The sequence below is a fragment of the Triticum urartu genome, chromosome 5A (genome assembly GCF_056163025.1).
Source record: "Triticum urartu cultivar PI428250 chromosome 5A, HENAU_Tu73, whole genome shotgun sequence".
In the NCBI taxonomy this organism is placed as follows: domain Eukaryota; kingdom Viridiplantae; phylum Streptophyta; class Magnoliopsida; order Poales; family Poaceae; genus Triticum; species Triticum urartu.
Window position 1 is genome coordinate 682,741,743 of NC_141877.1, and position 25,263 is coordinate 682,767,005.

The 25,263-nt window shown below is 47.6% G+C and overlaps 2 protein-coding genes and 1 pseudogene across 2 annotated transcripts; 1 reads left to right on the top strand and 2 right to left on the bottom strand.

Moving 5' to 3' along the window:
* Positions 1-267: 267 nt before the first annotated feature.
* Positions 268-1,075, bottom strand: LOC147974130 (uncharacterized; annotated as a pseudogene).
* Positions 1,076-8,461: 7,386 nt separating this feature from the next.
* Positions 8,462-8,911, top strand: LOC147974131 (uncharacterized). The gene has a single exon (XM_087524924.1). The coding sequence runs from the start codon at positions 8,462-8,464 to the stop codon at positions 8,909-8,911; it is 450 nt and encodes a 149-aa protein (XP_087381050.1).
* Positions 8,912-12,080: 3,169 nt separating this feature from the next.
* On the bottom strand, positions 12,081-16,577 carry LOC125511676 (L-gulonolactone oxidase 2). Its single transcript, XM_048677099.2, has 2 exons — positions 15,890-16,577; positions 12,081-13,422 (listed from the first exon to the last, which is right to left on the bottom strand). The coding sequence occupies exons 1-2, from the start codon at positions 16,541-16,543 to the stop codon at positions 12,349-12,351; spliced, it is 1,728 nt and encodes a 575-aa protein (XP_048533056.2). The 5' UTR covers positions 16,544-16,577; the 3' UTR covers positions 12,081-12,348.
* Positions 16,578-25,263: the final 8,686 nt, after the last annotated feature.

The following is a 25,263-nucleotide window of genomic DNA, read 5'->3' on the forward strand; positions in this document are numbered from 1 at the left end:
CCAAGGAGATGTCGCCGACAACTTCAACTTCCGCTTATTCCATTGGCTACTTCAATGCCTCCTTCTCTTCTTAGTGTAGTCCGGGTCGAATGGAATCCCTGTAAACAATTTGCAACATGAACAGTTGCCCCTGAGTCAATCCACCAAGTAGATTTCGAAAACTGTATGTACAAGGATTCATTAACTAAGGAAACAATGTTGTTACCTTGCTTTGCCATTAAGGACTTCAGCCAAACAGGGCAGTCTTTCTTGTAATGCCCGGTCTGCTTACAGTGGAGACAAGTGTCTTTGTCCACTGGGAAAGACCGTTGCTGACGCTGATGTTGATAGGGAGCTTTTCCTTGTGGCTTTGAAGGAGAACTTTTGTTGTTTTGATTTTAGTTCTTTTTCTTGTGATCCTTCACATAGTTGAGTGTACCACCATGTGAGGCTTTTAGTCTGTCCTCTTCTTGGACAGACATTGCAATTGTCTTTTCAATGTCCCATGTTCCAGGTGACATATTGTAGTTCACAACAAAAGTTTCAAACTCCTTTGGCAGTGAAGCCATGACCAGGTGGACCAGGAGCTTTGGTTTGATCTCCAGATCCTCATCCATGGGCTTTAGCTTTGCTGCCATATTGCTCATCCTGAGGATGTGCTCTCTTATTCCACCACCTGTGTATTGTTCAGTCACAAGTTGTTTTAACACCTGGGTGGCGTATATCTTTGAAGAGCCAGTGAACTGGCTCTTTATCTTTGTCAGCAACTCCTCTGCGGAAGTGCACTCTGCAATGGAGCCCACAATGGTGCTCTCAATTGTATTCTTTATAAAGGCCATGCATTTTTTGTTTGCATTGACCCACTTTTGGTTGTCTATGATGTAGGACATCTCCAAAGGAGCATAACCCCCCCTCTTTTTAGCCCATGCAGCATCATCATCAGTAGTCTCTCTTACTGGCTCTGTAGGTTTGACCGGCTGTGGTTCATCCAAAACCTAGTCCAGATCAGCACAAACAAATGCCAGTTCAACTTTCTTCCTCCACTCAGTGATTGTCACCTCTGAGTGTCGGAACATCTTTTAGGCAACTTATCAAGTGAAAGCCTCCTGAAATCACAATTTAAGTGACATCAATATAACAATCATATGCATTAATCTAACGTTGGTCAAATTAAACATATAATTGTCTATGCAATCAAATCAATATTACCGTTGGGCAAAAATTAGAAATAAATGCACCTTTCAATTTCAATAATAAAACATGATCATGTTATTAACAATGTTGGTTATAAAAATAACATAATCATATTAATTCGAATAATCACTTTAATGTGCTCTATAAAAATAATTCTCTCTAAACTTTATATCTTTATAAAAGCACACTATTAAATATTTACGCAGCGGCAAACATGAAAATAAATTCATGAATTTTTAATTCTTTTCTGAAAATTTCAATTTTATTTTCAGAGACTTTTCTATTTTTCTTTTTCAGAAACTTTGCAAATTTTTCTTTCCTATTTTCTGAACATAATTTTTCGTTGGAAAAATAATGCACAGAAAGGACTATTTAAAATCTGCCCAAAACTGGACAGAAAACAAAAAACGAAAGTAAAAGGAGCAGCAACGGCGCCGGCCTAAAAAGGCCCAGAGCCCCCTTCTCCTTTCGGCCCGCTGGCCCAGTCTGGCACTAGGGTTTCAATCCCAGCCGTTTGGTTTGATCCGACGGTACCCCGCTCTCCTTACTGGATCAAAACCAGCCAACCGAGCCGATCTCGAACCCTAGCCCCGATTCAGTCTCTCTTCGTCTCTCCCCATTGCCCGCTCCTCTCTCGCCCGCCCGCTCGGTCCAGGCTTCTCGAGGCACGCCGGTGCTGCGAGCTAGGGTGGAGCGGCGAGCCAGGGAGGCGGCTCGACCAGCCAACCACTTCCCCTTCTCCTCCTCTCTCCGTTCCCAAGAGAGAGAGAGAGAGAGACAAAGAGACGCAACGGGGTTCCCTCTTTCTTTTTCAGTGAGAGCAAGAGGAGCGCAGCCAGATCGCGCAGTGGCCATCCTCCTCGCCGGTCGCGCGTCCTCCCTCAGCGGTGAGCGCGCCGCCGTCGAGGGACTTGGCCGCGGTGCTGACCCTCCCCCTTTTTTGTGTTTTTCTTTTACTTTTCTTTTCCGGCAAGCCGTTGAGCTAGCTCCGGTGGTTCTTCGTCCGACGCCTCGGCTTGCCGATGTGCGTCCGGATCGAGAGGAACGGCGCGGCCTTGCGGCGGCGTGATTTCTTTGCCCTTTGCCCCTATTGTTCTTTTAGGGTTAGGGTTCTTTGGGGGAAGGGATCTATTTCTTTCTCTGTTTATACTTTGCACCGAAAATCATAGCCTAGCATGGCCTGATACCATTGTTAGATCCTCTGGATCGATGTAGGCTAGTGATTCCGGTGAACCTACCTTCTTTGGGTGCGGATGAGCTCGATCCAGCGCCGGTCATGGTGAAGTAGGGGCCGGTGATGGCAGAGAGATCGAGATGGAGAGATGACAGTGGTGCTTCCCGTGAGCACTGCGATTGCCCTAGATCGGAAGGGGATTTCGGTGGGGAGACTGGCGGCGCGGTGAACCTCGTACCGTGTGCCCCGGCCCCCACCTCTCTATATATCGCAGGTCACAGGGGCCCACCAACCATAAGAGGGTTGGGCACCCCCGATCAGGGCGCGAATAGATCAGGGCCCGATGAGCCGTTGGGCCCACTCGGTGGAGAGATCAACCTAACAGCCATAAGTTTACAAACCTAGGATATTTGCACTTTTCCTTGAGCAGTAAATACCTGCAATACACTCTTGTTGGTAAACAACACACTCTTCATTGATTAATTATAGATGCCATCATTTTTACTTATTTACCCCACAAGACCGCGTGTCACATTGCTACATTTTCACAGAAGTTCAGGTAGGTGTAGGACGAACTCTTTTGTCGCCAAGTCATCTGACCTAACCCGACGTACCAATGTGAATGCTAATAGACCTTCACGGAAGTTCTATTTAGAGCAGAGTGCTCCATGCATCAAACCCCTTTGGGTATGAATATAGATCAGAGAGTATGACCATTGCAGCTCTCATCTAAGAATGCAATATAAAACATCATTTAGTCACCCACATCAAAGCACTAACGAACCAGCAGAAAACTGCAAAAGATTGTCCAGTAGGAGTCAGTGTCCCATTTCCCACCCCTCAATGCCACCACTCCCATCCGATTGCATATCAGACCTTGCCATACACTGCTAGGCATGGCACGACATCGGATCACCATCTACGAATGCTCACTCAAGAGCGTCGGCCGGTTGCAGCTCCTAGAGGAGATCCAAGCCAGACGCGCCGCTTGGATTGCAGCTAGCCTGCCTCCGGACTCTCCAGAGCATGAGGAGGAGGAGTAGGCGTCGGACATGGACATGGAGAAGGAGTAGAAGGAAGAGGAGGAAGATGAGGTGGATCCAGAACCTCCGGCTGCCGGATTCTGGTTGGACAACGTGCAAGCGGAGTTCGAGGTTGACTAAGTGGAGGAGGCGGTGGAGCAGCATGCCATCCACGACTCCATCAGGTTGGACACAGAGGTGGATCCGGCACCTTCGGCTTTTGGATTCTGCATGGCCCTCCATTCTGCCATGTTGGGCCAACAACCCCGAGACTATAAGAATAAATCCGAGGTATACTGTTGATCATTCGAGGACCAAACAATCACACGAGCATGACACCGAGATTTGTTAACGAGGCTCACCGATATGGCTACATTCCTGGGGCTTGACTATGGGCGCTCCTCCCCATGACACTGCTACAATACCGCACCCGGTCGCCCTGGACATCGGCACATGCCGCCGGCTTCCCCTGCGTTCCGATTCTATTATGTTGGCATATGTTACATTGTGTGTCTACCCCCGCTATATATGAGAGGCCTAGAATACAAGTGTCCTACTTGGACACGACTCCATATCCTATCTAAACACAATACAACTACAAGTCCAACTGTAACCTACTTTGTACACTATATTCGACACAACTCTAATAAACTCCATCTTGGCGAATATTCTCCACCACCTTGAGTTCGTCAATGCGTCAAACTTCCATGTACATTGGACTTGAGCTTATCCCATGAGTACCGCTGCTACTCCAAAGGCTCCATGTGACTCCACCTGCAACTTGTAGTCCCTTCTTTTCTTGATCACAATCAATACTCGAGCAAGATTAAGTTCCTTGTTACTTTTGTTTGTGCTTCCAACTTCCAGAGTATCCGTCCAACGTCATTATACACTGATCACTGACCTGCGTGAAAGTGAACAACTCACATATTGAATGCCACACATAAGTGTTACCTGAACTCAACATCACCGCTCCTTTCTTGACCGCCTGTCTGAAACTTGAAGGAATTTCACCATTGCTTGTAGTCACCCCGAGTCAAATTCGCAGTTGACTCACCACATGTATGACCACCAGAGCCCTGGCCCGTCTTCATGCCCCGTGCATACCGCACGCCTCTCTGCTATTACCGCGTCGAGCCTCCGCTGTCCCGGTCGAGTCTCAAGGGTCGCGAACCCACATCACTCAACCCCCACTGTAGAGTACCACCGATCATCACCGACCGATGATGAGTTTCACGCTTCCATCAGACCACTGGGCTCCAGTCCAAACTGCATGTCACTCGCTTTTTTCCTCCTTGCTAAATAGGCTTCGATTCCCTGGATCCTTACATCGTAGCCCCTCAATCCAGCTCCACCTTCAACATGTCTTCATGGTGGTTGTACGTGCCATCCCGCGCCCCGTCGACTTCAAGCTCTCATGTGCACCATCTTGAATCAACCCCACGCCATAGTCTTGTCGAAGCCACACAAACCCTCGGGGCCTGTGCCACGTGTTTCCACACCCAGAAGTCGGTCACCATCAGCATCACGCTCCTGTGTCGTTGTCGCTGATTCCACCATCGTCTTCTGTATCAACCGACTCGCGTCGATCCGTCAGATTGTCCAGTCCAACCCAGCCGAACTTGTTCGACTGCAACGACACGCTCTAGGCTCCCAAATCGTCTTCCGCGAATTTCCATCCATCACATGATAATTTCATATTAGCTAACATGACTTCCAGCAATGCCTTGAAGCATCCATGTTATGCCAACAAATCTTTCATCCGTATCTGCCATAACCCAAGGTTTTCAGTTCCACAAACTTTACCTCAAACCAGGTACCGTTGGTGCCATAGTTCTTTGTATGACTGACTGTGTGAAAAATAGCCGAGCTGTCCCAGCCGAAGTACACGAGCAAACCCAGCGTGGTTGCCTCGACCAGGAAAAAAACTTGGCCTTCACGTGATCTGCTCCCTTGGCTCAACTCCTCGATGCTAGCAATTGCCTTGTCAACGCCTCCTGCTAATTTCGATGGATCCATATGCCTTGATAGATTTCTTTCGCCAATTGATTTACCTGCCAATCTCCGTGTCATACATGGACTCGGTCCACTTTTGGTCCAAACAAATCTCACTACAGCCTCAACGTTGTACGTGTTCCCGAGCAGCCTAGCTTGGCAGTCGCGCCTCCACGCGCTCGCGCTTCCAACGCGGGCTAGCATCGCTAGCACTCCACGCTCCAAGCCTGCCGCCCCAGCACGCACCTCGCACAGGGCTCGGCCAGCCACGCGCTCCTTCCAGGCGGCTTCCAAGCGCCGAGCCAAGCGCCGCTGCCGAGCCATATGATCTGATTCTGACCGCAACTCGTCCAGACTGCTGTTTGCCTGATTTCTTCCGATCAATCTCAACCGCGCAACACATATTGTATTACGACAACTTCTGTGTAGACGATACCGATCTAGAAAATCAACCCTTCCTCTAAATCAACATGATCCGCAGCCTCCGAACAACCTAACTCATGATACCACTTGTTAAAATAAATTCGAGGTATACCGTTGATCATCCGAGGACCAAGCAATCACATGAGCATGACACTGAGATTTGTTAACGAGGTTCACCGATATGGCTACATCCCCGGGGCCTGACTATGGGCGCTCCTCCCCATGACACCGCTACAATACCGCACCCGGTCGCTCTGGACACCGGCACATGCCGCCGGCTTTCCCTGCGTTCCGATGCTATTATGTTGGCATAGGTTACATTGTGTGTCTACCCCCGCTATATATGAGAGGCCTAGGATACAAATGTCCTGCTTGGACACGACTCCATATTCTATCTAAACACAACACAACTACAAGTCCAACTATAACCTACTTTGTACACTATATTCGACACAACTCTAACAGAGCCCCCCTGTGCTGCTGGCCGCCTTGCTCGCAAAAAAGCCCTTAGGTTTGTTGCCAAGGTTTGCAAATGACAACATAAATTCATCCCCACTTTCGATAATGATTGCAAGTTTGTTGTTGATCTATTTGATATTTTGGAGGAACACCGTAGGCTCTCTTCTGACGAGCGGGACTTGAGGCGGGACGCTCGCTTGGCGCTCACCGCATCCGTCGCGAGGCAGGCGGTGTACTTGCGCAGCGTGGCAAGTGTCGCGTTGTAGCTGCTGGCAATGAGAACACCGGCTACTCCCACACCTAGGCGTCTCAGCGCCGCCGCGGGAACACCATCCATGTGCTCTGCATCGATGGCATGGAGCTCGTCGCCCACAATGCAAAGGCAGCCGCGATGCGTCAGTTCTACTCCAACCTGCTGGGTCGGGCGCCCTGACCTCTTGTGGGTTCGACCTGGTAGCCCTCTATGCCGGCGCCCCCAAGGTCGACAGGGTCCCTCTCGTGGCACCAATCTCTTGGGCAGAGATCCATACGGCTGTCCTGGCGTTGGACCGGACCAGTGCACCGGGCAATAATATTTGAGAAGGCATATGCTTCGGAGCGCTGCTATCCTGGCCGCATGTATTCCTCGGGATAGACGAGGTCATGGCACGGCCAAAGCTCATCTTCAGGTTTTGCAGTTCTTAACCACGTTCACACAGGATGTCCACTGTGATCACCCTACGAAGTGGTAGGCCACTGCTCCCCTGTCCCTGACCCTGCTGCCTAGACAAAAGACATCAGGAAGCGGACAAGGACAAGGGAACTCGCAAAAAGTCCCTGTACAGCATGCGCAGAAGAGTTCTCTCTCTTTATCTCTGATGTCCTTGCTACCATTTGGATTGTGTTGCAGAGAAAGAAGGACGCCGCAGAGTGGATCATCGTGCCACGGCCGTCATTGGAGGGCTGGCTATTTCTTCGTTGAGAAAAAATGTGGACTTTGAATGAGAGAGAACTTGCAGGGTTAGAGAACAACTTGCTTTGAGAAACTGGAGAGAGAACCTGTGAGAGGAGTGAAAGAGAGAGAGAGAGAGAACAGTGTCATTCTGAAAGTGCTATTTTAGAGAGAACATGAGTGTGCGAGTCTAAGAGAAAGCCTTTTATTTTTCGTAGGTAAAAAAGAGCTTGTGCAGCATATGAGAGCGTGAGGAAAGAGATAGCTTGTGTGAGAGAGATTGAGCATGCATGTGACAGAGCTTTGAAGGAGAGACATGGACCTCATACAATAATGCTTTTTGTGCTGGGAGCCTGGGAGATGCTGGGCACTGTGAGGAAGAGAACAAAACCCCACAGGTCTACAGCCGGCCACTATTCTTGTGGAGGACCTACGAAGCACACGTACTATCATATAGAACTACTCCTCCTGATCAAGAGATAGGTTCTCCTCGCATCTCGAGACACACTACAGTGATGAATGGTCAAGATAGCAGGGCTCCGAAGCATATGCCTGAAAAATCTGCGTCCGTGCACCGGGACCAGACGAGCTTGTGCGGACTTTCTGCCAGGCCGCCTGGCCCGCGGTCGCTGATGATTTTCAGCGGCTCTTCGACGACATCCACTTGGGCATGGCGCGCCTCGACGAGATCAACAAAGCTCTCATCACCTTGCTGCCCAAAAAGGAAGGAGTCTCGACTCCGCGGGATTTCCGTTCCATTTCTCTCAAGAACAGGGACGTCAAAATCCTATGCCGTGGGATCATGATGAGGCTCCGGAAGTAGATTGTCGAGCTCATCAATGAGGACCAGTCCGACTTCCTGTCCAGGCGAAGCATCTGGGAAAACTTCATGTATGCGGCCGAGCTTGTGCAATGTTGTCATAAGCGTGGCGCGACCACCCTCGCCTTCAAGCTTGACTTCGCAAATGCCCTCGACTCCATCGCTTGGCCCAGCTTGCGCCTGATCATAGAGATGTGAGGGTTCCCCCCACCTGGTGCGACTGGATGAACCTCATCTTCCATTCCTCGAGGGCGGCCATGCTACTTAATGGTGTGCTGGGAAGGTGGTTCACGGTATTGAAAGGGCTGCTCTAGCGCGATCCTCTTTTCCCCTACCCGGCTACCCGTTCCTCCTCATTGCCGACGTGCTCCAACAGATGATCTGGGGGACGAGGCTCTCCACCACCCCTAGTCGATGGGGCGCCCCTGGTGGTGCTCCAGTATGCCAACGACACGCTGATCATCATGCGGGCGGAACTGGCGGCGTCGGCTCGGTTGCGGGTCATTCTAGATTTGTCCGCCTCGACTGTGGGCCTCGTGATCAACTTCACCAAAGGCACCCTCGTCGCCATGGATGTCCTAGCGGATGCCCTAGTTGTGATCGTAGCCACATTCCAATGCAGTGTCGGCTCCTTCCCCGAGTCCTATCTCGGGCTGCCCCTTTCCCGCGACAAGCTCAAGCTCGACGACTTTGCGCCCGTGATCGCTAAGGTGGACCGTTATCTTGCGGGGTGGTGGGCGCGCCTACTATTCTGGGCGGGGCGCCTCATGTTGATCAATGCGGTCCTCGACTCCATCCCAAACTACGCCATGGCGGCCATACGGCTCCCCCCGGCGGTGTTCGCATTTCTTGCTAAGATCCGACGCGTCTTCTTTGGAATGTCGCCGACCGGGCCTCCGGTGTGCAGTTCCTGATCGCATGGGACCGTTTTGCCTGTCCAAGGATGGCTCGCCATCCCTTGCTGCGACCCTCAAATGCTACCGAGACGATGTGATCCTCTGGCGAGCCAGGTTCAATCGCCTAATCGTTGGCTCTGTCTGGTGTGCCCCCCTCCTTTGTTCTCTGCCCTCACGGTTGAAATTAAAAAAAAGTCTGATGTATCTACAAACTATAATATCGTCCTTGCTATCTTGTTTGACTCCTGCAGAATTTTACATCACATTTCTCTTTGTTGGGTGTCATCCCTTCCGGTTTCTGTGCAGCAAGATATTGGACAGGGTAGTGACAGTTGAATATGCCTTCAGGGTTGATGACAATGAAAGAGATGACAGACATGGCAGTCCCAGACGAGGCGGCGACAGATACGGCAGTCCCAGACGAGGCGGTGACAGATATGACAGTCCCAGACGAGGCGGTGACGATACGGCAGTCCCAAACGAGTCCATGTAACTCTGGGTACGATCGCCGCGATCGAGCACCGTACGGTAGGAGCCGTAGCCCTGTCTATGATCGTTATGACACAGATGATGTACGCGGTTTTAAGCAATTGTTGGTGGAACTGACACGGATGATGTGCGCGGTTACGCCTCTTAATGGCCTCTTGAGGAACTATGCCAGTGAATGAATCCCTCTGCATTTACCACCTGACACTTTCGAGAGCTAGTTTGTTTGTTTGTTGTATGGTATGCCAGTTCACAGTACTAGCTAAGATGTTAGTAATGCCCAAGATATGTATGGTTCAGTGCCAATGGTGTCACGAAAGCTAGCACGGCCTGGAGATTTATGTACCAGTAACTTTTTTGTTCTCACAATGATCTTTTTGTGAATTTGGCTAGAAATTCATTTTCTACAAAATTCAGTGGGGATAATTATTTGTCGAGGATACAACTCCAACTCAAGCTACAACAACAACTCCCACTGAGTTCCATCCAGACCCTCCTGACCCCCGCGTCGCCCGAGCCAGGCGACTCGGAGGAACCCTAGCCGCCGGCGCCCTGTCGCCCACCCTCCACTCGCCGTCGCCCGCTGCCACACAGAGCTCCCCCGGCTCGTGAGCACTCTGCACGAAGAACGACGGCCCGCCACCGCCAGATCCGCACGAGCTTTCCCCGGCAGGAGCTTTTGGCGGGGGCGGAGGCAGAGGGAGTAGTGGGAGGGGGCGTTCGGCCGGGGGAGGGGTCGCCGCCCTGGGCCTGGGGAGGACGCGGGGGGGGGGGGGGGGGGGGGGGGGGAGCCAGGCTCCGTGGCACAGACCCACAGACCGAAGGCGTGGCTAGCCAGGTACACAGAAAATTGAGTACGTGTACACGTACAGGCCGGCCGGCGCACGGGGATTCGCCAGCCGTCGCGGCCGCCGCGTAACCCTGGGATATACATAGTATTGCTGCACTAGTGCTGCCCTGACGCATGCATCTGTGTACGTAGGCAAAATTGCCATGCACCACGTAAGGCCACCTGCATTTTAATTAGTACGTAGGCAAAATGGCCATGCACCTCTACAGGGTCAATTAATAGATTAGCTAGTACGTACCACCTTGTATAATATTGTACAACATAAAAGAATTACATAGCTACAATATTACATGCAGTACCCTTAAATATCCAATTTAGAAGGTCTTTAGTTGGGGAGCATTGGAATTCCTAGTTACACTTGGTGCGGAGGTTGAAGGATGTTCAACTCTCCAATCAGCCAGACTCCTTACTCTGGAAGTTAACTAGAAGTTTGAGTGTTTACAGTCAAATCAATGTATATAAATCTAATTAATTCTGACATAATTCCAAGATCGATACATATTTGAAAAGTTAAGATTCTCTTGTGTATCAAGATTTTCATGTGGTTTGTCCACAAGCAAGTAATCCTTACCAAAAATAATTTATTAAAGCAACGGTGGGTAGGTAGTGCATGATGTTGTTTTTGTGATCAAGATGAAACAATACAACACCTCTTCATAGATTGTCCTCTCGTGAAATTACTTTGGCGAACCATCCATATAGCCTTTAACATTATGCCTGCAGCTAGTATTGATGCGTTATTTGGGACGTGGCTAACTGGACTGGATCATATTACTGCGGCCCGTATTCGGATTGGAATATGCGCGCTTCTTTGGGCTATGTGGAACTTCAGGAATGATATGTTCTTTAACAGACAACACATTTTACCTTTCTTGCAGGTTATCTTCAGAGCTACGGCATGGATCCGTACGTGGTTATTACTCACTCCTACGGACTCCAGGGAGCCTTTGGTTACTGGGTGCAACCGGTGGGAGATGGTAGCACGGGATATCTTCAACCGGTTTGAATGGCGGTCTCATAATATGATAGGTATTTAGCGATCTTGTCCTATTATCCCGCCGGTTGTGGCAATGAGTTTGTATTTCCTTTTTTGCTCCGTTTGCGAGCTGTATTGGATCTAAGACTATGTTTTTGTTCGCTTTTCTTAATAATATGACTGCATGCATCTTTCGGATGCAGAGGCGGGGGTAAGCCTCTTTTTTAAAAAAAAAACCTAGTCCATCATGTTTATACTCTCCCCTGTGTATGCTGCACTCACGAAAATTCTTTTCTTATTCCAAAATTAATTAGATGACGGTTAGTCATGTAGGAGAGAGAGGCGTCGATCTGTATTTTTTTAATACTATCAAAAGTATTTAACCTCTCTGATAAAAAAAGTATTTAACCTCTCCTTTTTGTTTTTTTGAGACAACTCTCCTTTTTGGTACAAAACCTCGTCGAACACTTCTCTGCGGGCCAGCCCTCCAGGCCTCTTCGTGAGCCGGCCTTCTACCGGGTTGCACACTGAGCCTTAGTCATTGTCGTCCAGGTCGACCCAGTAAGCGAGGTGACTCTTGAGCCGCCAAGTGATGGGCCGGGTTATACCTCCTGGCCGGGTCAAACTGTGGGGATATCCCCAACAATGCGGGACTTCATAAATTTATCCCATTGTGACTTGCTAAAATTCATCAGCGATGATATGGGGTTTCGTGAGGTGGTCGATGTATGCGTCTTATGTGGGATCGGTTTCACAGGGCGTGACTGGACTTTCAAGAAAAAGGTACAAGATGAGCCCTTGCTACTCCGGCAAAACATAAACTACCTGCAAGAAACCGGGAAAATTGATTGGCCGAAGTAAAACTACTTGCAAGAAAACCAGATCAACATGTCAAAATTTCAAAGTTATTTTCCATACGAGCATCCTAATTAACTTGGGATCAGGATTGCATCGGAGGATAACATAACAGAATTACAACAAAACATAAACCAAAATGGAAAACACTATTATATCAAACCAACCAACATCCGTCCTGGTGAAGAAGCAACTTCACATTGGACGAGATTTATTTTTGTCACCACATGCCACAATGAACCAGGAAAGGGAAAACATCATGTTCACAAAAATATCCTTCTAAACACATCAGAAAGCGGGTTGGAACCAGCAGACCCTTGCGTCCGTGTACACCTTCCCTGGGAGGCAGTAGTAGCCCTCCTCTGGTGCACAGTGTGAGTCATCTGAGCAGATGCACAGCCCCTCGATGGCGCAACGCTTCTCGAAGATGGCCGGGCTCCCATTGATACCGAGAACCTGGTCGCTCCACTCACTGGAGAAGATCCCATCAGGGTCATACCTCTGCTTCACCTCCAGGAACTTGTCTGCCTTGGGGTGCTTGGCCATTGTGCCTTCAAAGGCAAAGTTGCGGTTCTTGCCCCAGTGCGGGATGGCGTTGTACTTGTGCAGCGCCATCTGCTGGAGCTCATCGAGCACGTCATAGTGCGGGTTGGGCTCACCCTTGCTGTAACTCCGGTAGTAGGATATATCGAAGTCGATTGAGTCCTCTGGTTTGCCAAGGTAGGCAGAGGATGCCTTGACGTAGCGGAGGAGCATTCCCATACTGGCGTCGATTCCACAAAAGGATAGCGGGCTACGGTCACGTAGCTGTTGCATGTCGGCGATGAACGCTGGCACCCTAGAGAGCGCGATGCTATAGCCATTGGTGTAGAAGAAGGTTCCCCGGATGCGTGGGTCCCATGCGCATGAGGTGAGGAGTGCATCTTCTTGGCTACCGAGACATGCGCCGGACGCTTGGATCTGGTGCTGGAAGCCCACCACTGGGTACCCATTGAACATGCTGCCGTTGTTGGTGAACCCATATGCTGCTGTCTCGAATAGCGATACCGTCGCATTTGCCGCCTTGCACCGGGCGATGGCATTGATGTTCTTCTCGAGAAGCTCCATTGTGACTCTGCCTCTGATGAGTGAGGCCGTCGGGTTGGAGCGGAATCCTAGGTGGTCATTGAGGCCGTGGCCCACCGTCTTGATGGCCACACGGTCGTCCTCGCGGTAAATGACCTTGCGGAGCTGTGGTAGCCACGCCATGTCGCCGAATTCGTGGAGGTCGCCCCACCTGGCCGCCTTTTCCGCCATGTCTGAGTCATCGCGTGTCACAAATGTCACCGACCGCTTGAACATCGGCTGCAATGCCAGTGTAACCTGGATATATGCATTGTTAAGAAAAATCTAGGATAAATAGTTGATTAATTAATTTGCTAGATATACTCCATAAATTAGCACAAGTAGTTAATTGGACTTCTAATTTCTTTAGTTGTACTTCAAGAGTTAACCTTGGGCCATTAGGCGCATCAACACCTAAATCCTAATAACTCAAGCTGAGATGAGTGGGACCTTGAGAGTGGGCTAATCGGAAAACTTTCTATTCCTCCTTCCTCCTTCGCGTGAAACACTAGGAGCTAGATCCATGGTGTTGATCTACCTACTCTCCGACGAGATCACAGCCCCATCCATTCTTTCGGCACGTGACAGCTCGTTTTATGCGACAATAGTGGTCGTTCGGTGGTCTGGAAGTCTTGATATAATATTTATTATGTTTGAAATGCTTTATACTTCCAATGTAATTTTATAATAGGTCTGATCCTTTTCGCCAAAAATGTATAATCCCTGATATCTCTCAGGAAAAATGGATTTGCTAATTCCCAGTGGCCTGAGAAATAGTTAATTCTCAGGAGACGTGAGGACTCTCTGGTCTCCATGTTACAACGCATGTGAGACAGAACGGACTGTATCCAGCCTTTTCTTCATGTTCTGAGCCTTTTCAGTTTTCTACATTGGGTAGGGAGTTTATATATAAGATGTTCGTATCCTAAAAAGGTGATGTTGCTTTTTCACCTTCATATTTCTATTTTGTTGCTTGCTTTTTAATACCTTTTGTTTTTGTTTTTGTTGTTATTATTACTAACTTGCACATTTGGAGAACATTAAAGCTCCATTTCTATGAAAATTTAATTGCTATTGCATGTTCTTCTTTGCTCTTGTTTTTTTCTTCATGTTTCCACTTTTTTGATACACTAGAGTTGCACATATTTGTTTTGCTTAGTTCCATTGAAGAATCCTCCAACATTATTTCCAACTAATATTGATTTTTTTTGTTCTAGTTATATTTTAAATATATCACATGGGAATTTAATTTGCTATTTTTTATGCTATTTGCACTTTTGTAATATTAAATCTGGACACTAATGAAATGGGCAATTGGTTACACATTCAAATGTGCAACCTGGTTGATGTAAATTTTTGTAATGCTAAAGTTGCACTTTTTTCCTAAAAATGTGTGATTACTTTATTTAAAAAGTGCTACCGGATTGTTAACCAAATGGGCGACGCTACGCGTCCACCGGTGGATTAACTGAAAACATCCGCCATCTCCTGCGCCGTTGGATTGAGACACAAATAACTGTCAGATCTTCTTAATGAGGTGTGTCATGAATTGCAACAAGGTAGATGTTTCACAGCTCCCTCAGCAACAGTTGCTTTGTGGCAAAACCACCGTGGCATTATTTTTGCTGATTTTTTTAATTATTTTTATCTTTAACTTTTTTTGCAACATAGATGATGTTGCCGGAGGACTTTAACAACAAAGGTGCTGTGCAATTTTTTATGCCTTCATCTTTTCTGCAGCATAGATGATGTTGTGGGAGGAGTTTTGCAACATGAATAAAGTTGCAGAAATTTTTTCACTGAAAATGATGATGTCATATGCGGTGTGAATCGAGAATTTTCTGCAACAGAGATAATATTGCGGGAAGACTTTTGCAACAAGGCACTTGTTGCGGCAAGTATACAAAAATATCACCGGCCAAAACGACGAACAGAGGACGAGAGGGGAGGCTGAAGCCGCATAGCTGGGCCGACAGTGGCCAGAGTGGAGCTCAGGCATGCGCGCTCGAGCGGCGGCCATGGCTGCGAGCGGGCATACGAAGGCTGGGAGAGGAGGGGGCTGGAGAGAAAAAGGAGGAGAGGAGAAAGGATGGCCTGCGGCATCCTCCAATGTTCACTGGCGGTGGCAGTCCTGAAGCGGGAAGGAGAAGATAACGTATGGATGAGAAGCCTTAAAGAGTAGGCAAGGATAAGGACACGTATGTTTCTTGGTTCCTTTCGCATAGGACACGTGTTAATTGTAGAAGGCGGCGGAATGCACGAAAAATACACAGAAACACATGGGTGCTCCACACCCCTATACGAAAAATAATTATAAAAAATACCTAAAAAATTAAAAAATATCTAAAATTTTGAGATATCAAACCTGGTTTCCCAATCTATTTTGTGTGAAATTTCATGGAAAAAAATACTAAAAAATGTATCCGTGGCGAAGGAATTACTGTCCGAACAAAAATCCACCTAAACAATGTTTTGCTATACATAGGAAGTTTTTGTCGTTCTTGCCACGAATACGTTTTCTGATATTTTTTCACAAAATTTCAGATGGAAGTACATCGGGAACCCACGTTTGATATCCCAAAATTCTAGATTTTTTTTCAAATTTCTTGATATTTTTTTAACAAATTGTTCGTATAGGGGTGCGAAGTACTAGAGTACTATTTATCCCTTATGCATAAGTGAAATTTCCCCCTAGTTATGCACACAAGTTGGACTTTTCACGTACCTGGGAAACGACGCCTAGGACGCCAAGGGAGACCTTGGCGGCGTTGAGGTCAGGATGGTCCGCGCAGAGCTCCCGTACCACCGCGAACCCTTGGCTGGCCGGCGCCGGCGTGACGATCCTCATCCCGACCACGTACTCGTGCACGGCGCCGCCCTTTCCCCACAGCGAGCTGCCGTGCGCGCCCGTGGCCAGCAGGCCTCCTATGGTGAGCCCCGACCAGTACGGCGAGTGCGGCAGCGCGAGCCCTTTTGCTGAGGCCGCCTGGATGAGGTCCCGGAGCACCATGCCGCTCTCCACCGTCATAAGCCTCTTGGCGAGGTCGACGCTTACCACCCGGTTGAGCCGCTCCGTGCTTATGATGGTGCCATCGCTGCCGCCGGGGCAGGCCAGCTTGGGGAAGCTGTGGGAGTGCTTGGTGGCCACCTTCACCTTGCCCTTGGCCGCCGCCGCGGCTGCCACGGCCGCGACCAGCTCCTTCTCGGTGCGCGGGAAGGTGGCGCTGGCCGCGCGGCAGACGGTGCGGTCCAGGAAGGAGCCGAACGCGTTGGAGACAGTGCAGTCGGACGTGCCGCGGGCACAGACCACAGGCTCCGGCGGAGGGCTCGAGCCAGCGAGGCCGGCCAGGAGCACCAGGAGGAGAACCGTAAGCACCATTATGCTAAGGTAACTAACCAAGGCATTCAATGCTAGCTATATAGCTTGGTCAAGCTCACGGCACGCTGTGCAGCATATTCGTCACTTGTTAAACTAGCTAGACACGCTCGTTCAAAGTCAATGCATGCAAAGTCAATGTATCTACGGTGGGTGCGTACATTACAAGACGTAAAAAACATTACAGACGCGAAGACTACACGAGCTTCTTTGAATACAAAAGCAAGCCGCCCATGCACGGAGTATAGTAACAGTGGCGAAAATTTTATGAACTCCCCCCTTGTTTATACCTTTAGACCAATTATTCTTTAGCGTTTCACGAGCAATAATGTGATGACTTACCAAAAGAATGTGCCCACAAGTCAACTTGCAGGCGGCTATAACATCAATTCTTGCTTGAATAGTTGGGTTGTCGTCACCAAGTGTGGATTAAAAACCTCCTTTCTTTAACATTCGTTGTCACCGAAATACAGAAAGCCTCCAACTAGTTTTTATCAAAAACTTTTGACCGAAGATGTAAAACTTCATCTATGACCTCATCAGATTTGAAACTTTTTTGAAGAATTCCTACGGGATTTCCATCCACTTATTTTTTTTTCTTACGTTCGGTTTTTGTTTCATAGAAATAAAGTTACTAGATTCCTTAGGACCGTCTCCATAGTGCAGATTCATACTGTTAAAGCCCCCAAATGTATGGCATGCCTATATAACATGATCTCAACCTATGTCCTGATTTGTCACGGTGTATTGACTGATCAATTACACATGTCTATACTTATATTTACGGTTTTGCTATTTCACATACGAGTGTTTTACAATTGGGCATCATTCAATTTTGTGGCCGTTCAATCTTGCACAGAGATTCACGCTGGGAGGTGCCTTTTTTCGGGCGTTTTCCTTTTATGTTCCTTACCGGTCACGTAATAGTTTCCGGGCAAACCCGTTACTGCCCAAGTGCCCATCCCCTAGGCCCTAGCCCGCTTTGTCTCCTTCTTTTTTCATTTCTGTCATTTCGATTCCTTGGCGATTTCCTTGTCGACCATGGCGATTCCGAGCTCCTTCTCTACTGCAACTTGATTTTCGATCCAGTTCCTTGGGGTTTCGGTTGGTTGTTCTTGTCTGCTCTCTTTCCCCACTGGATTTCTTCTAGATCTACTGCTTTCCCCTGGTGTTTGATATAGATGTATGTGTACGTGTACTCGTAGCGGTGGATTTTCTCTAGCGATTTTTGTTGTTCTTGTAGTGGTAGGTTCATGGATGTAGTGGTGGATTTGTTTCCCCTATCGATTTTCTATGTGCTGCCCTAGGCGTCTGATCTGCTGGATCTAGTGGTATTGGTAGTTTTATTCCTGATCGTTCTTGTTATGTAGATGTAGGTCCTTACTCTTTCCTCGTTGATTTGATATCTGCTAGCCTGGGAGTTTGATTCCGATGGTGTTTTTGGGGGGTTAGATGTAGGTTCCCTGGTCGTTTGTTTCTGTATGTTCGTGTGATGTAGATGCAGTTGCTTATTTCAGTCCTTGCTCTAAATTTCCTTTGCCCTGGTCAGTTGATTTTTGCTCATCTGCGTGATGTAGAAGTAGGCGCTAATGGTCAATCCTTGCTCCTTGCTCTGAATTTGGTTCACCAGTCATTTTTTATTCTAATGGCCCTTGTGATGTAGATCCAGGTCCTAATTGCCAATCCTTGATCTGAATTTAGGTTCAAGTGATGTAGAGATGTAGTAGTAATTTAGGAAAACCTCCCTCGTCTGAAGTCAGGTTCTTACTCATGTGAATGTTCTTATTCATTCTGTTTTGGATTTGTATGTGTTTGGTGGTCTGTGTTGTATCTTCAGCTATTTTTTTGGTCATGAATTTCTCTGCCCTGGTACTTCTGTAATAAGGTGTTGGTACTTTAGATGCTATCTCCTTATTAGGTTGTGTAATTTTCAGTTTTGGTGTTATGCAATTTAAGTTTTTCATTCATTCTGTAGTATCGATATGGTCATGTCAGTGTTGTTGTATCCTCATTTATTTGATGCTTAGGGTTTGGCGTGTGTTACGGTGGCTACTTGAGGATTTTGGTGTGTCTGCTGCTACCTCGACTCCCTTATTGTCAGACAGTACTGGTGCTATCAGTATTGCGCGTGACCCGGTGAAGCATGAGCTCACCAGGCACATCGGTGTGGATGCCCACTTTGTGCGTGCTGCTGTGCAGGATCAGACTCTCGCTCTTCACTATGTGCCCTCTGAGTTACAGTTGGCAGATTTCTTCACGAAGGCACAGACTCGAGCACAACATAGTTTTCTTCTCTCCAAACTCAGTGTTGTCGATCCACCATGAGTTTGAGGTGGTGGTGGGGGGGGGGGGGTAGATGTGTATAGCCCTTTTCGGTTTATCTCCATTGTATAAGGGGTCTTTTGCACTTTACCACACATGTACATGTATTGGCCTCTGGCCCTCCTGAGAATGCAGTTGCCATTCATCCAACATGGCATCAGATGCCAGGCTAGCCCCTCTCTCCCGCACGATGCAACTTCGTGCGCCTCGTTCCTAGCCTGCTCCTCTCCGGCCGTCCGGCTGGTGTCTCTCCGTTCGGCCACTGTCCCATCTCCGTGCCCCACCTCGTCCGGCCGCCGCTCCGTCCAGCCGCTGTCCCGTCTCGCCGCCCTGTCCGGGCGCCGTTTCGCTCGCCCGCTGCTCCGTCCGGCCTCCCCCTCGTCCCATCTTGCCCAGAAGCACCCGCTGCCCTGTCCGGCTGCCGCGGGTGCTGCAGCCGCTACTGGCCCCGGCGTTGCTCCCAGCCGGCTGCTGCCCGTGTGCTGCTCTGCTGGCTCTTCTCCAGCGCTAAGGATAGGTGCTGCGGGGCTGCTGGCTCTCGATCCGGTTTGGATCGAGCCCCCCCCCCCCTTGCGCCTCCACTACTCCTTAGCGCTGCCCTGTCTCTCTCGATCCAGACTTGGGGGTTCTGGTTCGAGCAAGTGAGCCTCATCCCCAATCCAGATCCGTTGACTGCAAAAAAACAACAACAGCGAGATATCTCAGTATGTCCTCTTCGGGCTATGTGGATGTTCCTCGCTGCTCGGTGATCTTTGATGGCACCAACTATGCTGAGTTTGTGGGCTTCATGCGTATCCATATGCGCGGTCTTCTGCTGTAGGGCGTGCTCTCTGGCGAGGTAGCTTGTCCGCCCTGTCCCGTGAAGGAAATATGCCCTAGAGGCAATAATAAAGTTATTATTTATTTCCTTATATCATGATAAAGGTTTATTATTCATGCTAGAATTGTATTAACCGGAAACATAATACATGTGTGAATACATAGACAAACGGAGTGTCACTAGTATGCCTCTACTTGACTAGCTCGTTAATCAAAGATGGTTATGTTTCCTAACCATGGACAAAGAGTTGTCATTTGATTAACGGGATCACATCATTAGTTGAATGATCTGATTGACATGACCCATTCCATTAGCTTAGCACCCGATCGTTTAGTATGTTGCTATTGCTTTCTTCATGACTTATACATGTTCCTATGACTATGAGATTATGTAACTCCCGTGTGCCGGAGGAACACTTTGTGTGCTACCAAACGTCACAACGTAACTGGGTGATTATAAAGGGGCTCTACAGGTGTCTCCAAAGGTACATGTTGGGTTGACGTATTTCGAGATTAGGATTTGTCACTCCGATCGCCGGAGAGGTATCTCTGGGCCCTCTCGGTAATGCACATCACTTAAGCCTTGCAAGCATTGCAACTAATGAGTTAGTTGTGGGATGATGTATTACGGAACGAGTAAAGAGACTTGCCGGTAACGAGATTGAACTAGGTATTGGATACCGACGATCGAATCTCGGGCAAGTAACATACCGATGACAAAGGGAACAACGTATGTTGTTATGCGGTCTGACCGATAAAGATCTTCGTAGAATATGTAGGAGCCAATATGGGCATCCAGGTCCCGCTATTGGTTATTGATCGGAGATGTGTCTCGGTCATGTCTACATTGTTCTCGAACCCGTAGGGTCCGCACGCTTAAGGTTGCGATGACAGTTATATTATGAGTTTATATGTTTTGATGTACCGAAGGTTGTTCGGAGTCCTGGATGTGATCACGGACATGACGAGGAGTCTCAAAATGGTCGAGACATAAAGATTGATATATTGGAAGCCTATGTTTGGATATCGGAAGTGTTCCGGGTGAAATCGGGATTTTACCGGAGTATCGGGAGGTTACCGGAACCCCCCGGGAGATATATGGGCCTTAGTGGGCCTTAGTGGAAAAGAGAAGAGGCAGCCAGAGATGGGCCGCGCGCCCCTCCCCTCCCTTGGTCCGAATAGGACAAGGAGAGGGGGTCGGCCCCCTTCCTCTTTTCCCCCCCTCCGCGAATCCTATTCCAACTAGGATTGGGGGGGGGGGGAATCCTACTCCCGGAGGGAGTAGGACTCCTCCTGGCGCGCCTCTCCTAGGCCGGCCGCACCCCCGCCCCCCCCTTGAGCCTTTATATACGGAGGCAGGGGCACCCTAGAGGAACACAAGTTGATCCACGTGATCATATTCTTAGCCGTGTGCGGCGCCCCCTGCCACCATAGTCCTCGATAATATTGTAGCGGTGCTTAGGCGAAGCCCTGCGACAGTAGTACATCAAGATCGTCACCACGCTGTCGTGCTGACGGAACTCTTCCCCGACACTTTGCTGGATCGGAGTCCGGGGATCGTCATCGAGCTGAACGTGTGCTAGAACTCGGAGGTGCCGTAGTTTCGGTGCTTGATCGGTCGGGCCGTGGAGACGTACGACTACATCAACCAAACGCTTCCGTTGTCGATCTACAAGGGTACGTAGATCACACTCTCCCCTCTCGTTGCTATGCATCACCATGATCTTGCGTGTGCGTAAGAATTTTTTTGAAATTACTACGTTCCCCAACAGTGGCATCCGAGCCTAGGTTTTATGTGTTGATGTTATATGCACGAGTAGAACACAAGTGAGTTGTGGGCGATATAAGTCATACTGCTTACCAGCATGTCATACTTTGGTTCGGCGGTATTGTTGGATGAAGCGACCCGGACCGACATTACGCGTACGCTTACGCGAGACTGGTTCTCCCGACGTGCTTTGCACATAGGTGGCTTGCGGGTGACAGTTTCTCCAACTTTAGTTGAACCGAGTGTGGCTACGCCCGGTCCTTGCGAAGGTTAAAACAGCACCAACTTGACAAACTATCGTTGTGGTTTTGATGTGTAGGTAAGATTGGTTCTTGCTTAAGCCCGTAGTAGCCACGTAAAACTTGCAACAACAAAGTAGAGGACGTCCAACTTTTTTTTGCAGGGCATGTTGTGATGTGATATGGTCAAGACATGATGCTAAATTTTATTGTATGAGATGATCATGTTTTGTAACCGAGTTATCGACAACTGGCAGGAGCCATATGGTTGTTGCTTTGTTGTATGCAATGCAATCGCGCTGTAATGCTTTACTTTATCACTAAGCGGTAGCGATAGTCGTGGAAGCATAAGATTGGAGAGACGACAACGATGCTACGATGGAGATCAAGGTGTCGCGCCGGTGACGATGGTGATCATGACGGTGCTTCGGAGATGGAGATCACAAGCACAAGATGATGATGGCCATATCATATCACTTATATTGATTGCATGTGAGGTTTATCTTTTATGCATCTTATCTTGCTTTGACTGACGGTAGCATTATAAGATGATCTCTCACTAAATTATCAAGATAAAAGTGTTCTTCCTGAGTATGCACCGTTGCCAAAGTTCGTCGTGCCCAGACACCACGTGATGATCGGGTGTGATAAGCTCTACGTCCATCTACAACGGGTGCAAGCCAGTTTTGCACACGCAGAATACTCAGGTTAAACTTGACGAGCCTAGCATATGCAGATATGGCCTCGGAACACTGAGATCGAAAGATCGAGCGTGAGTCATATAGTAGATATGATCAACATTGTGATGTTCACCATTGAAAACTACTCCATTTCACGTGATGATCGGTTATGGTTTAGTTGATTTGGATCACGTGTTCACTTAGAAGATTAGAGGGATGTCTATCTAAGTGGGAGTTCTTAAGTAATATAATTAATTGAACTTAAATTTATCATGAACTTAGTCCTGGTAGTATTTTGCAAATCATGTTGTAGATCAATAGCTCGCATTGTTGCTTCCCTGTGTTTATTTTGATATGTTCCTAGAGAAAATTGTGTTGAAAGATGTTAGTAGCAACGGTGCGGATTGGATCCGTGATCTGAGGTTTATCCTCATTGCTGCACAGAAGAATTATGTCCTTGATGCACCGCTGGGTGACAGACCTATTACAGGAGCATATGCAGACATTATGAACGTTTGGCTAGCTCAATATGATCACTACTTGATAGTTTAGTGCACCATGCTTAACAGCTTAGAATCGGGACTTCAAAGACGTTTTGAACGTCATGGACCATATGAGATGTTCCAGGAGTTGAAGTTAATATTTCAAGCAAATACCCGAGTTGAGAGATATGAAGTCTCCAACAAGTTCTATAGCTAAAAGATGGAGGAGAATCGCTCAACTAGTGAGCATGTGCCCAGATTGTCTGAGTACTACAATCGCTTGAATCAAGTGGGAGTTAATCTTCCAGATAAGATAGTGATTGACATAATTCTCTAGTCACCATCACCAAGTTAGTAGAACTTCGTGATGAACTATGATATGCAAGGGATAACGGAAACGATTCCCAAGCTCTTCGTAATGCGGAAATTGATGAAGGTAGAAATCGAGAAAAACATCAAGTGTTGATGGTAGACAAGACCACTAGTTTCAAGAAAAGGGCAGAGGGAAGAAGGGGAACTTCAAAAAGAACAACAAGCAATTTGCTGCTCAAGTGAAGAAGCCCAAGTCTGATCCTAAGCCTGAGACTAAGTGCTTCTACTGCAAAGGGACTGGTCACTGGAAGCGGAACTACCCCAAGTGATTGGCAGATAAGAAGGATGGCAAAGTGAACATAAGTATATTTGATATACATGTTATTGATATGTACTTTACTAGTGTTTATAGCAACCCCTCAGTATTTGATACTAGTTCAGTTGCTAAGATTAGTAACTCGAAACGGGAGTTGCCGAATAAAGACTAGTTAAGGGTGAAGTGACGATGTGTATTGGAAGTGGTTCCAAGATTGATATGATCATCATCGCACACTCCCTATACTTTCGGGATTAGTGTTGAACCTGAATAAGTGTTATTTGGTGTTTGCGTTGAGCATGAATATGATTTGATCATGTTTATTGTAATAGGTTATTCATTTAAGTAAGAGAATAAATTGTTGTTCTGTTTACATGAATAAAACCTTATATGGTTACACACCCAATGAAAATAGTTCGTTGGATCTCAATCGTAGTGATACACATAATCATAATATTGAAACCAATAGATGCAAAGTTAATAATGATAGTGCAACTTATTTGTGGCACTTCCGTTTAGGTCATATTGGTGTAAAGCGCATGAAGAAACTCCATGCTGATGGGATTTTGGAATCACTTGATTATGAATCACTTGATGCTTGCGAACCATGCCTCATGGGCAAGATGACTAAGACTCCGTTCTCCGGAGCGAGCAACCGACTTATTGGAAATAATACATACTGATGTACGGTCCAATGAGTGTTAAGGCTCACGACAAGTATCATTATTTTCTGAACTTCACACATGATTTGAGCAGATATGGGTATATCTACTTGATGAAACATAAGTCTGAAACATTTGAAAAGTTCAAAGAATTTCAGAGTGAAGTGGAAAATCATCGTGACAAGAAAATAAAGTTTCTACGATCTGATCGCGGAGACAAATATTTGAGTTACGAGTTTGGTCTTCAATTAAAACAATGTGGAATAGTTTCACAAACTCATGCCACATGGAACACCACAGCATAATGGCGTGTCCGAACGTCATAACCGTACTTTATTGGATATAGTGCAATCTATGATGTCTCTTACCGATCTACCACTATCATTTTGGGGTTATGCATTAGAGACAGCTGCATTCACGTTAAAAGGGCACCATCTAAATCTGTTGAGACGACACCGTATGAACTGTGGTTTGGCAAGAAACCAAAGTTGTCGTTTCTCAAAGTTTGGGGTTGCAATGCTTATGCGAAAAAGTTTCATCTTGATAAGCTCAAACCCAAATCGGAAAAGTGTGTCTTCATAGGATACCCAAAAAGTTACTGTTGGGTACACCTTCTATCACAGATCCGAAGGCAAGACTTTTGTTGCTAAATTCGGAAACTTTCTGGAGATGGAGTTTCTCTCGAAAGATGTGAGTGGGAGGAAAGTAGAACTTGATGAGGTAACTGTACCTGCTCCATAATTGGAAAGTAGTTCATCACAGAAATCTGTTCCTGTGACTCCTGCACCAATTAGTGAGGAAGATAATGATGATGATCATGTAACTTCGGATCAAGTTACTACCAAACCTCGTAGGTCAATCAGAGTGAGATCCGCACCACAGTGGTATGGTAATACTATTCTGGAGGTCATGTTACTTGACCATGACGAACCTACGAACTATGAGGAAGCGATGATGAGCCCAGATTCTGATAAATGGCTTGAGGCCATGAAATCTGAGATAGGATCCATGTATGAGAACAAAGTGTGGACTTTGGTTGACTTGCCCGATGATCGGCAAGCAATTGAGAATAAATGGATCTTCAAGAGGAAGACGGACGCTGATAGTATTGTTACTATCTGCA